General features: G+C 42.8%; 1 protein-coding gene across 1 annotated transcript in view; it reads left to right on the top strand.

Moving 5' to 3' along the window:
* The window catches only part of CPXM2 (carboxypeptidase X, M14 family member 2), a 67,953-nt gene extending 63,077 nt beyond the window's left edge, over nt 1-4,876 (top strand). The window contains exon 13 of the mRNA XM_005494844.3: nt 2,082-4,876. Coding sequence (XP_005494901.1) covers nt 2,082-2,332 — 251 coding nt within the window. The 3' untranslated portion in view covers nt 2,333-4,876. The remainder of the gene's footprint in view (nt 1-2,081) is intronic.
* The last annotated feature ends 7,220 nt before the right edge of the window (nt 4,877-12,096 follow it).

Raw genomic sequence — 12,096 nt, 5'->3', positions numbered from 1 at the left:
TTTGGCCTTTTGTTCAGCTTCCAACAGTCCCAGTGGTGAGGGAGAGCTGAATAAAAGAGCCTATCTTAGAGCGTTTCCTAAAAATGCCTGAGTCATGAGGAACTGAAAATGTGGGCCTTATTATCACCCCAAATGTGGTCAAATTGACTTAAAAGCCCCTGATCATATTGGGATGTAAAAATGGACCTGATCAGGGACAATTCTGGCATACCCAGAGGCTACACTGTCAGGGTATCATCAATATTGCCATTTGTTAACACTTGCTGTTTGCAAACACATTTTTTATTTTACCAAACCCTAAATTAAAACGTTGTTTCTTTAAACAGAGGCTGACCAGCCTGATTCTTCCCCAAATAAAAAATATTTTTATGCAAATCATCTTCAGTTTTTGCTACGCTCTGCACTGCCAGTGAGCCCAGGCTGGTGTTAGTAAGGCTGTCAGGTCTCATCAGTGCTAAAAAACCCCAACCCCTCCTCATGCAGGCGATGTTCCATTTCTATTTTTACATGGAATTGCATATTTGAATATATACTTTCCTTCACAGGGAGTTCCTCCAGGACAGAGTGAAAAACTAATTTTAGGTAATAGTTTTTCCCCTTTTTCAGTTCACAGCTAGGAATATTCGGTGGTTAAAATCATACTTAAAAGAAGCTTTAAACAATCCTGATGCACATATGGGTACATAAAATGGATATATCTGAGATCATTCGTGGGGAAAAAGAAGAAACCAAAAACTCCTGATTCAATGAGGTGCTAAAATACATTTTTCTGAGTAGGTTAGTTGATTGCAGGAGCTTGGTTTGTGCATTTACATTAAACCAGGTGGTTAAATATCCTGGTGAATTTACTTTGTAGGAAAATCAGTGTAATAAACCCCAATGTAAGGCTTGATAGAAGGGAATATTTACTTACTCCTCAAAGTGAGTTAATATTATGTATTCACACACTTTTCCTAACAAACAGCACCAAAATCTGTGTCCTGGCAGTCTAATCAGGGTTGTGTGATGTGGATATTTCACTGGGGCTCCTCTGGATCCCTCAGTTAGGATTGGTTTGGCAGAAGTCATTTTTACCCCATGGGAATCACCAGATTTTTCCTCAGGCCTTTCCAACTGCCAAAAACCTACAGCTTGTTTGGAGCCTTTTTGCGTAATTTGGAAAATATGGTTGAGGTGTGTCTTTCTCTGGGGTTGGCAGGATGAGGAGGGGTATTTGTGGTGAGGGAGCTTTGGACACCCTCTTGGTGTAAGAATGGAGGGTTCTACCTGTGGTGTCATCTTACCCATGGCCAAGGACTTCTGGGGATGGTGAGGGCTGGGAGTTGGACTCGATGGTCCTTGTGGGTCCCCTCCAAATCAGCTTATCCCATTTTGTGTCCTCATTTAATGGACTCAGGTTGCGCCAGTATGGTGATGTTCACAGGGGTCCCAGGATGAAAGAGATGAGAATCTTGACTCCAAGTTTCAGAAGGCTGATTGATTATTTTATGATATATATTATATTAAAGGAAAATTATATATTAAAACTGTACTAAAAGAATAGAAGAAAAAATTTCATCAGAAGGCTGGCAAGGAGTAGAAAGGAATGATAACAAAATCTTGTGACTGACCAGAGAGTCCAAGACAGCTGGACTGTGATTGGTCATTAATTAAAAACAACTACATAAGACCAATCAAAGATGCACCTGTTGCATTCCACAGCAGCAGATAATTATTGTTTTTCTTTTCCTCTGAGGCTTCTCAGCTTCTCAGGAGAAAAGTCCTGGCAAAGGGATTTTTCAGAAAATATGTCCATGACACCCCAGGAAAGGTTTGGATACAAATTTCTTCATGGGAAGGGTTTTAAAGAACTGGAGCAGGCTGCCCAGGGATGTGGTGGAGTCTCCATCTTTGGAAGCATTCTAAAAATCTGTGGTCATGGCACATGAGGACATGGTTGAGTGGTCAACATGATGGTTGATGGTTGTAATTGAGGGTTATAGATGTTTCCCAACCTCAGCAATTCTGTGACTTTATAAACACCCCTATCCTCAAGGAGAAAGGGCCAAAGCCCTGAAAACCATCATTTTTCCCCCCACCAGGAGCTGACGGGGATTACTGGCGTCTCCTCAACCCGGGCGAGTACGTGGTGGGAGTCAAGGCCGAGGGCTACACCGCCGCCACCAAGACCTGCGAGGTGGGCTACGACATGGGCGCCACCCAGTGCGACTTCACCATCTCCAAGACCAACCTGGCGAGGATCAAGGAGATCATGAGGAAGTTTGGGAAGCAGCCCCTGAGCCTGGCGGCGCGCCGGCTGCGGCAGCGGGCGCGGCGGTGGCAGCGGCGGTAGAGCGCGGCGCCAGCTCTGCTTCTCCCAGCCTGGCTGTAGTCGTAGTGAGAGTTACATAGCCCATCTCTTCATGCCTTTTTCTCTGCACCATGAGGCCTTGCTGCTTGTGGAGCTGGATGGATGCTCGGGGGGTGTTCTCATTTTTTGGTGGGAAAAAAAGTCAGAATGAAGTCGAGCCAAAAGGAGCCCCTGGTTGAGGGGAGGGACAGGGAGAATGGAGGAAGGTGTTTTGAGTTGAGCTGGAATGAAATATTTTGCTTGTTGGGTTGTTTAATCCTTTGTCAGTCTGTTTTCTTTAAAATTGAAGAGAAAGGATAAAAAACAACAGCAGCAAAAATAGATACTTACAAACGTGAAGTGTTCTGAATGAAAAATTGAGAAAAGCATCTAAAGTATGAAATTGGTATATTTTTGCAACTCAGAAAAGTTTTGACACTCTTTATGTTTTATTCTCATATGGGAGGAAAAGCTGAGAGGCGACAACTTCTGTTTAATGTGATTAAAGCTTGTGTCAGAATTTCTCTTTCTCTGAAAGTTCCCCCTTTGATAAGCACTATATTTCAGGAAAAAAGCCTGCAGAGAATAACCCACCTTTGCTTTCCTGCTTGGGTTGTTTAGATTTAAGGATGCTTTGTGCTGCCAGAGTTAAATTCCAGAGTGTTTTCTCCTCTGGCTTTTCAAGGCTGCAATTTCACTCCATGAACTAAACCTGACAAAAAGGTTTTGGGATCAGGACCACTGTGGTGTGGCAGTTCTTCCCTGATGCGGGAGAAGGACCTGAACAAAGCTTTTCCTGAGGATACAGCCACTTGTGTCATGTATGAGAGGAGAGGCTTAGTCACTGAGGGGTGCTTAATTCACAAATCCCCTGATACCATCTTTTTTCTTGATTTTTGGCCTGACTTGAGGTGCCTTTTGTGCTCCTGCTCATCTCATGCTACTGCCTTCTGTGACATACAAGGGGTTCTGGGCTCCTCTGCAGGCCTGCTCCTCTGGCTGCTGCTTTTCTGGTCTCATGCCTCTTTGGGAGCAGGAGTTTTGCTTTATTGTTGGCTTTTGAGCAGTAAAATTGTACAGCAGAACAGGACTGAGGTTCAGGAAAGATGCAGAGCACATCTAGGAAAGAATCAACTGATGTTGATTCTGACACTTTCCCTGTGAAGGAAAGTACCAGCTGATGAAAATAAGACTTTGCTCCATTAGCTTTAATGTTATTACCTAAATTACACCTAAAAAACCAGTCAGCTGCATGATTTTAGCCAGTCTGTGGCTAAATAAACATCTTTGAACATGCTTGGTAGCAGACTGCAGCCTACTCTTCCAAATACAATTCTGGTTTAAACATTTTGATTGCTATTTACAGTTTTTGCCAGTTTGATAGGATTCTTGGAAAAGACATTCAGCAAAATATCATTTAAACTGAGGAAAAAATAAAGCAGAGTAGAAAAGTTACTGTAAAAATACCATGTGCCATCTGTATTAATTATTTTTTTATTGTCAAGGAATGAAGGAAACACATAAAAGACAAAAGACTGCAGAATGAAAAATATCATCTAGAGCCCTTGCATAGTAAATAATCATATTTCTAAATTTCTTAGGCAATTTCAGCCTTTCCTGGTTCTGCAGATACCATTAACTAACAGCAAAGGCTCCTATGAAACAGAAGAGTGCACTTTTAATTCCCTGTGACTGAAATTATGGAACGCCTCCAAGTCCGTATCATTTCAATTAAGTAACAGAAGTAAACAACTCATCCAATCATTCCATCCTGTGGAATTATATTTTACTAATTTCACCCTCTTTGCACCCTTACAGCATCCTGTATGCCATGTATTTCTGTGCAGCAAATATAATTGCAGTTTGTCAAGAAGGGATATTTTTTTTCTTGAGAGGTGGGAAGGGATTAATGATGTCTTTGTGCAGGTAACAAAGTGAAATAATTTTGGAATATGGAGTAATGACAGCAGACAATTTGTTTGCAGTTAAATTTGTTGTGTTCACTTGCATATGTAGATTTTATGACCATCACGATAGATTAAGAGCACACAAGTTTTTTTGGGTTATGAACTGAGTTTTTTGGGTGGGTTCTCTCTGGAGTCCCACAAAGCCAATTTTGGTTGGAATGCACTGGCAGAAGTGGAACAAAATAGCCAAATTTAAATGGGATTGAAGGTGGAAACCACTGCTTTAGTCCTGGCAGGTGAGGTCTTTCTACCTTGAGATAATGGTGTGAGAGTATAACTTTACAAACCTTGAGGTTCCTGTGCTTTGTTCTCAGAACTGAGGTTCTTCCTGTGAGGAATTATTTTTCATTTGATAAGAAGAAATGGATTTGATGGGGAATTCTTGGACATCTGTTGGCTGAGACTGGATTGACTGTGATTGCTGAAGGCCTCAGGTGCTGGGGACAGTGGCTTTGGTGCTCTTTCCTGGCTGTCACTAGTGCTTTCACGAGTTTGGGCACAGCAGACCTGGGACTAATGCAGGTGACCTTACTCCATTTTAGTCCAGGCATTCCTAAATAAATGGCCTAATAGCTGTCAAGTGGACTTGTCTGTGCAATTATTTTCTGATTGTCCAGCACTGGAAAGCACTGAGGCTCCAAGGAGTTTTACCAGAAATATCAGATGTGTGAATGTCTCATGCTGTTTATGCCTGCCCTGGATATAATGATGGCAAACTGATGTGTGCCCTATTTACTGCTGTAGTTATGCACTTGGGAGTTAAAATGTTCCTTTCCTTTGAAATACACAGCACCATTATTTTACCTTCAGACACATCCAAACCACAAGCCAGTAAATCTGGATACCAATGTTTTCTATTTAGCCTCCTTTTTTACCTCTTTAGAACAGGTAATTTTTTTCTTTAAAGCACAGAGTCTGTGCTTTAAATCTCTTTTCCTTTTAGTGTTGGAGGAAAACAGACAGCCCTGCAGAGATGCCAAGAAATAAAACTTGAGGGTGGATTCAGCCCCATTGTAATTACAGATCCATTTGAACAGCTTATAGCAGTTCTCTTGTGTGAGAACTTTGCTAAATCTTGATCATCCCTGATATAAAAGAGAAAAATACAATCCTTTCCAAGTAGTAAGAAATTCAGCTGCACAACCTCACCCACACAGGAAAGGTTAAACAAATGAAAGGTTAAACAGGAGATGCTCCATTCTGCTTGATAATGCCAACCATCATTCATCTGCTCCCATGCAGAGCCCTGACAATCATAAAACACAGTGGGAGCTGCCTGGCTTCTCCTTAACTATCCCTGTCAGGTTATCCAGCTGCTCATTTTTATTGGTTTCATTATCATCTAGGTTTTCTCATCCAGCCCGATAACCACAAGTGCAGTAACCTCTCAAAGAAGCTCTCAGAAGGTCTCATTTGCAGTCTCTCTGCAAATCCCTGACTGGTTGGGTTGGGAGGATCTCAGAGTCCATCTCATTCCACCCCTGCCATGGCAGGGACACCTTCCACAATCCCAGGTTGCTCCAAGTCCTGTCCAACCTGGCCTTGGGCACTGCCAGGGATGGGTGAGTGAGGTTGGGAATCCACAGAAACAATATCTGCTTAAACATGTTGGTAGAAATGTGATGCCATTTGGTAATCTCTGATCCAAATTTAATTTACTGGCAGCAGAAGAGTTTTAGGAGCATCTGAGTATGGCTTTTACCAGGAGGTTGAGATTTGTGTGGGTAAAACACTGATGAAAATGAAAATGAATGAAACCATTGTCTGTGCTAGTTAGGAAATACATTTTTTCATTGGATATTTTAAGCTGTCACATATTTTCAGCTTCTGTCACCATCCACTTTCCCTTCTCTTATCCATGTATCATTGTGGGTTTTTTCCTCTAACTTCAGCTCATTATTTTCACTGAATTTGGGACATGTCCCCAAAGTGAATGACAGAGACCCAGCCAGATTTCTTTGTCTCTTTTGTCACACTGTGGCAGGTGCTTGACCTTTCTGAGAAACACCAAAACAGAGACAAACTTGAAACAGAACACAAGTGGATTCACACAAATGCCTTCCACTAATTAACCTTTAAAAACTGCCATGACACACCTTTGCTGTGGGTCTGAAAAAGCCCAAGTTTGGAGCTTTTTTTTACCTTTTATTTTGTCACCAGGCTCTGGGTGAATTTAGGCAGCAGCCCTAAGCCTGAGGGGGAAGTGTAAAAGCAGAGATAATTTGTATGGATTGTGATGGCATCACCTCCTGCTGCAGGACAGCCAGCTCTGTGCACACCTTGCAGCCCTCCAGCCAGAGCCCAGGGAAATTCTGCTGCTTCACCCTCCCCAAGGACACAACTTTTCACAGCCCTTTTCCTCTCCTACTGCAGCAGCTGCACACCCGGAGAAAGAATCAGTGATTTTTACCTTTGATTTCATGGGTACTTTTGTCATAGAAACAGGATTTTTTTGGCTCTTTCCAGTCCTTAATAAACAGTTTTGAATCCTCTTGGCTTCAGGTGATTAACTTCTAGAAGTTTTAGTGTTTTCTTCTGATATCTCCTTAAAATTCCAAGTTTAAATCACATCTATACACTTAATCTGAAGTGTTTACTGGTCTTTAATTGCTTTTTGAAGGTCATTGAACTTCAGGTGGCATCTCTGTGTTTCACTGTAATGTTGTAAGATTTTTTGTCAGAAAAATTTGCATTCAATGAAGCCATAACAGTGAATGCAATCTTGTCACTAAATAACCATTCTCTGCCATCTTCCATTGGTAAAATCAACATTTTGAAGCATCCATGGTCACTTTATAGCTAGGTGAGGTTTACAAAGCCACCAAGGCCACACTGAGATTTGCAGAAAAATTTGTTGATCGCTTTTGTGGCTTCTCTGTCCTCTTGACAAGAGACTCAATTTGATTTTGATGGAGATTACAGCTTCCATTAAAATTTTAAACATTGCTCACATGCTTGAGTTTAATTATCATCTCATGAGTTTGATGAGAAAAACTCTTAATGAGTTTTTCTCATTAGGCACATAAAGGATATTATCACACATTTCACAAATTTCAGACTCAACAATTTTTGGTGAAACCTTTCAATTAATAGGTAAATGAGTGTTTTCATCAGTTAAAAATGACAATAATTGGATTTTTGACAGCTTGTAAAAAAACTCCAGGCATTGAACAGAAAGGTGCTTTACAGGTGCATGTTTTTAATACTTAATCTGCCTTTTCAGGAGTTTGATGCCTCTGTTCACCTGCTGGGTGTCACACTCAGAGGTGTTAAATCCACCTTCCCTTTGCTGGTATTTGGTGATTTCCAGAGGCTGGATTAACCAATATCCCACAGTTTTGTGCTCTTTACTAAGCTGAGCTTCAGACCAGACCCCTTTCAAGCACTTGCCTCTCCCAGGGGAAGGTTCCTGGAGCATGACTGGAGTCTCAGCAAAGAACGTTTGGATTTTCACATCACAGCAGCACTTTTGAAAGTGATTGTTTTTCCACCAAAACACCACAAAAGAACATTGCACTGTGTATTCTGAAATACTGCTGGTGTTTAGAGAAAACAGTAACCATTCCCACCTATTATTACACTGAGTAATCTCAACCACCTGATATTTTAATTATTCTAGTCATTAACTTTCTCTCCTAATTTGCAGCAGCTGCTTTATAAAATTCAATACATCACTTATGTCAGCAGCCCAGTCATTCTTATTAACTCTGCTGTCCCAAAAACAACAAAAAAGAGCATTCAGAGTAAACTGTCATTTATAGATTAAATATTCATCCAGCCTTACTGTCAGCAAGTAAAAAGATGAGAAATGGAATTATTTTTTGTGGTTTAGATGTGACAGAAATGCAATATCTGGGTTAATAAGGAGCAATGGCAGAATAATCTCACTTAACCAGACCAGGGAGGGTTTAAATCTGAGATCTGCTTCTTACCACAAAGATCTGGATCTGGTTCCAGGTTTTCCAGTGTAAAAAGTGGTAAAATCACATTGCTATTCATTACAGTTTTGTGAGCCCTGGAGCTCTCAGGTGAATGGAATCATTAATTTGGGTTTGGCTCAGCTCAGGGATCATCTCCTGACTCCAAGATTGTCCTCACAAGCAGAACAGGTGAATTTACAGGATACTTGGGAGAGGAATGGGAACTGGAGGAAAAAAATGATTCTGTTTCTATGATCCGCCCTGGATCTGCCTTATTTTTCTGTATTTGGCTAATGAAGGACAGCTGGAGCCACTGTGATGAACATAATGATTTCTGGGAACATCCAACCCCAATGATTGCACTGAAGGACCAAGGCAATCAATCAACAGCTCCACCAGAGAGACATAAGCTGTTAAATCTCCTTATTCAGTTTAATTCTAAAGGGCTTTGCTACTTCTGGCTGCTATATGGTCCTTTAAAAACACTAAAACAAATTCCTTGAGTGTTAGAAATTTGAGAGTAGTTCCTCAGAGGTATTTATCTGCTTTTACTTGCACATTTTCTGTGACTTTTGCCCTAAAAAGGTCATCAAGGTCCAGTTTGATGACTCTAAATTTGGGTACTGAAGGTCCTGTCCACCCTCAGCCAATGCACCCTCAGCATTGTGTGCAGAACATACCTGGTTTGGAGAAAATACAGCATTTTAAAATCTGTTTCTCACTAATGAAAATGTCCATAGGAATTAATTGCCGATTTCCATCTCAGCTTCAGGAGTAATGTATCATTCTTAAAGCAGAAAGAGTCTCCAGCGGGTACTTTTCAGATTATCACAGTCTTCAGATGTATGATTAAGACCTTGACTGCTGCATGATTGATTTAATACAAATATAAATCAATAGAGCTTCCCTAGAACTCTTCCCTGTCTTCTGCAGGAAGCTTGGTAGATTTTTGGGAAATGAGACCAGAAGAAGTGTGAAAGTGGGGTGGGAGAAACAGAACTTCAATTACATAGAGAAAACTGAAAGATGGAAAAGAAGATTCCAGTTGAAATATTCTAGTCCCATATTTTTCCTGAATTAATTTTATTTTTCCTGAATTTTCAAATAGTCCATGTTCCTCAAGCAGCCACTGAGGTGATCAACAAAGGATAAGTGCTGGCAATTCAAGATTGCCAGCCCAAGCCAGAGAGTTCAGAAGCAGATGGTGGCAAATTATATTTCATCAAATGCTGATATGAGTTTGTGATTTGACAATCAGCTGTTGATGGAAATGTTGAGGATGTTGAAATCACCCATTTCCAATTTAAAACGACATAAATGCCTGTTATTAGAAAGAAAAATACAAACTCTGGAGGGGAAGGAAGGAGCAAATCAGGGTGTTAAAAATGAAGTAGAAATGAATGTCTGTGACCCCCAGCAGCGGTGGGGTGTGTGTTTGTGTGGGCACACAAGAAATGGGAGGGCAGGCAGCCCTCAGGGGGCATCAGCACTGCAGAGCTCCAATTGTTCCACATTAGAAACCCCGAATTGTGCAAGTGCAGCCTTAATATAGCAACAGCCAGAGCAGAGTGTAGGAGTCCCCAGTGTTTATCTGCTTCCCTGATTGCATCTCCTTGAATTTCAGTGAGCCTGAGAGCTCAGGATGTAAAATAGTGGTTATAACATCCCTCCCACCATGCAAAAAAAGAGGGGAAAAAAAACAAACAAAACAGAAGCCCCACCCTGCTGATGAAACCCCAGAATCTCCTGTGACTTGTGTATCTGAAAATGTTTCCTTGGAAATATTTGATAATTTGGCCACAGTTTATGCCAGGTTGTAAAGAGACTTTAGAGAGGAAACAACAGATTCTCTTCTGCTGAAACCATACAAAGCCTGCTGATATCAAGATAAAACTGCCCAGCCCCTTTGGCAATGCATTTGATAGACTTCCTTATCAGCATTCCAGAGCTTGCCAAGAGTCTGTCCTTATCTAATTCTCACTGGGAAAGCAGGGGAATTTCTACATCAAAGTTCATGACCCATCCTCTCCTGGATGTCCATCAAAGGTCCCAGCACATTGTGGGTGCTGCTGGAAACAAACCACCAATAAAAATGTAATTTGAGGTATATTCTTAAATTTATAGAGTATTTTGTGTAATAGAATTTTTCAGGCTGGAAAATCCCTCTGATGTGTCTGGGTTCAACCATTCCTTCTGCCAAGGCTGTGTCCTCCACATCTGCAGAGTTTTAAATCCTTCCAGGGATGGGGGCTCCACCGCTGCCCTCGGCAGCTGTGCCAGGCCTGCACAAACCTTTCCATGAGGAAACTGTTCCCAAAATCCACCCTGGGCCTGCCGTGGCCCAGCCTGAGGCCGTTCCCTCTGCTCCTGTCCCTGTTCCCTGGCAGGAGTTGTGCAGAGCCACAAGGGCCCCTGAGCCTCCTTTGCTCCAGCCTGAGCCCCTGCCCATCTCCCTCAGGGATTCTGCAGCCCCTGCCCAGCTCCTCAAGGATTCTCCATTCCCTTCCCAGCTCCTCAGGGATTCTCCAGGCCCTTCTCAGCTCCCTCAGAGCCTCCAGACCCTTCCCCAGCTCCGTTCCCTTCCCTGGACACCCTCCAGCCCCTCCATGTCCTCCTTGCAGTGAAGGACCCAGAACTGGACAAGGATTTGAGGTCCCTCAGACACCTCAGCACAGGGGACAGGCCCTGCCCTGATCCTGAGGCCACAGAAGTGACAATAATATATTTTTTAATCGCTTAATACCTCAGTGCTCTGTTGACAGAGCCACTGGTTAGCACTGGGGCTGTTTGTGTTGCACTGCTGCTCTGTGCACACCTGAATTGATGATGATGATTGATAACCTCCTGAAGATCAGGCACTGCCAAGGTGCTCCCCACAAAGTGCCCCTTGGCATTTCAGCCACCATTTGTCACATCAGCTCTCTGTAAGCAACAGTGGTGCCCCTCTAGCCCAAAATACCCAAAATATCTTGGATAGCTTCAGTGACTCAGCAGCTCTCTAACCCTTCAAACAGGCAGGGGGTAATTTGTGAGCAAACAGACCTAAATCTGATCAGCTGTTCACAACAAATAATTTGAACATCTCTGTGTGTGCAGTCAAAGCTGATCATCTTAATATGAAAATGATGGCAAGTACGGAATCACTTTAATAGGATGATGAAGAGCTGTGGGCTCCTGGGGAAAGCAGTGCAGCAGTGTGTGCACCTGCATCCATTAAAAGGAGCAAAATATAGGGAATAACGAGCTGTAACTTGCCAGCCCATCTGACTGAAGAGCTGGTGGGAACTGGGGTGGACAGGGAAAAGAGAAAATACACTGTTAGACAGTCTGGGATGGTGTAATGGAGCTCACATGGGGCCACACTGGATATTTGCCTCCCTCCTAAAACTGAAGGAGGTTTTGTAGCACTCATGGAATTTGGGTTATGGAGGAAGGAAAATTAAAATTAGAAAGGTAGTGATGCCTTGTTCAGGCTGACCTAGAGCAGAGACTGGACAGAGCTAAAGAATAAAGCAGGGATTGATTCAAAGGATCCTTCATGGATGCACCTTGGGCAGCCCCAGAGCCCAGCCAGGGCTGCACCCAAGATGAACCAAAATGGCCCCAAAATGCACGGCCGGGCACGGGGTCTGTCCCTGGGATCAGTTCTGCTCCGTTTGCACCTTGCAGTTCATTGTCCCATCCCAGCTTTAGCCCAGGCAGTCCCACCCTGCTTGTTTTTCTCTCTCCAGCCCACGGGGTTTGTGCTCCTGGGCTGAGATTGGGATCATTTGTCCTTGGTGCCCAGCTGGAGCAGGAATTGTTTTGTCTCCCTGCTCTGTGCACAGAGCTCAGCATTCCCTCATGTGAAGCCCAGACCCACACACCAAAGCAGCACAGA

Source organism: Zonotrichia albicollis, chromosome 7 (genome assembly GCF_047830755.1).
Source record: "Zonotrichia albicollis isolate bZonAlb1 chromosome 7, bZonAlb1.hap1, whole genome shotgun sequence".
NCBI classification, from domain to species: Eukaryota; Metazoa; Chordata; class Aves; order Passeriformes; family Passerellidae; genus Zonotrichia; species Zonotrichia albicollis.
The sequence above is the reverse complement of the archived record's forward strand: the minus strand, read 5'-3'. Positions and strand labels throughout refer to the sequence as shown.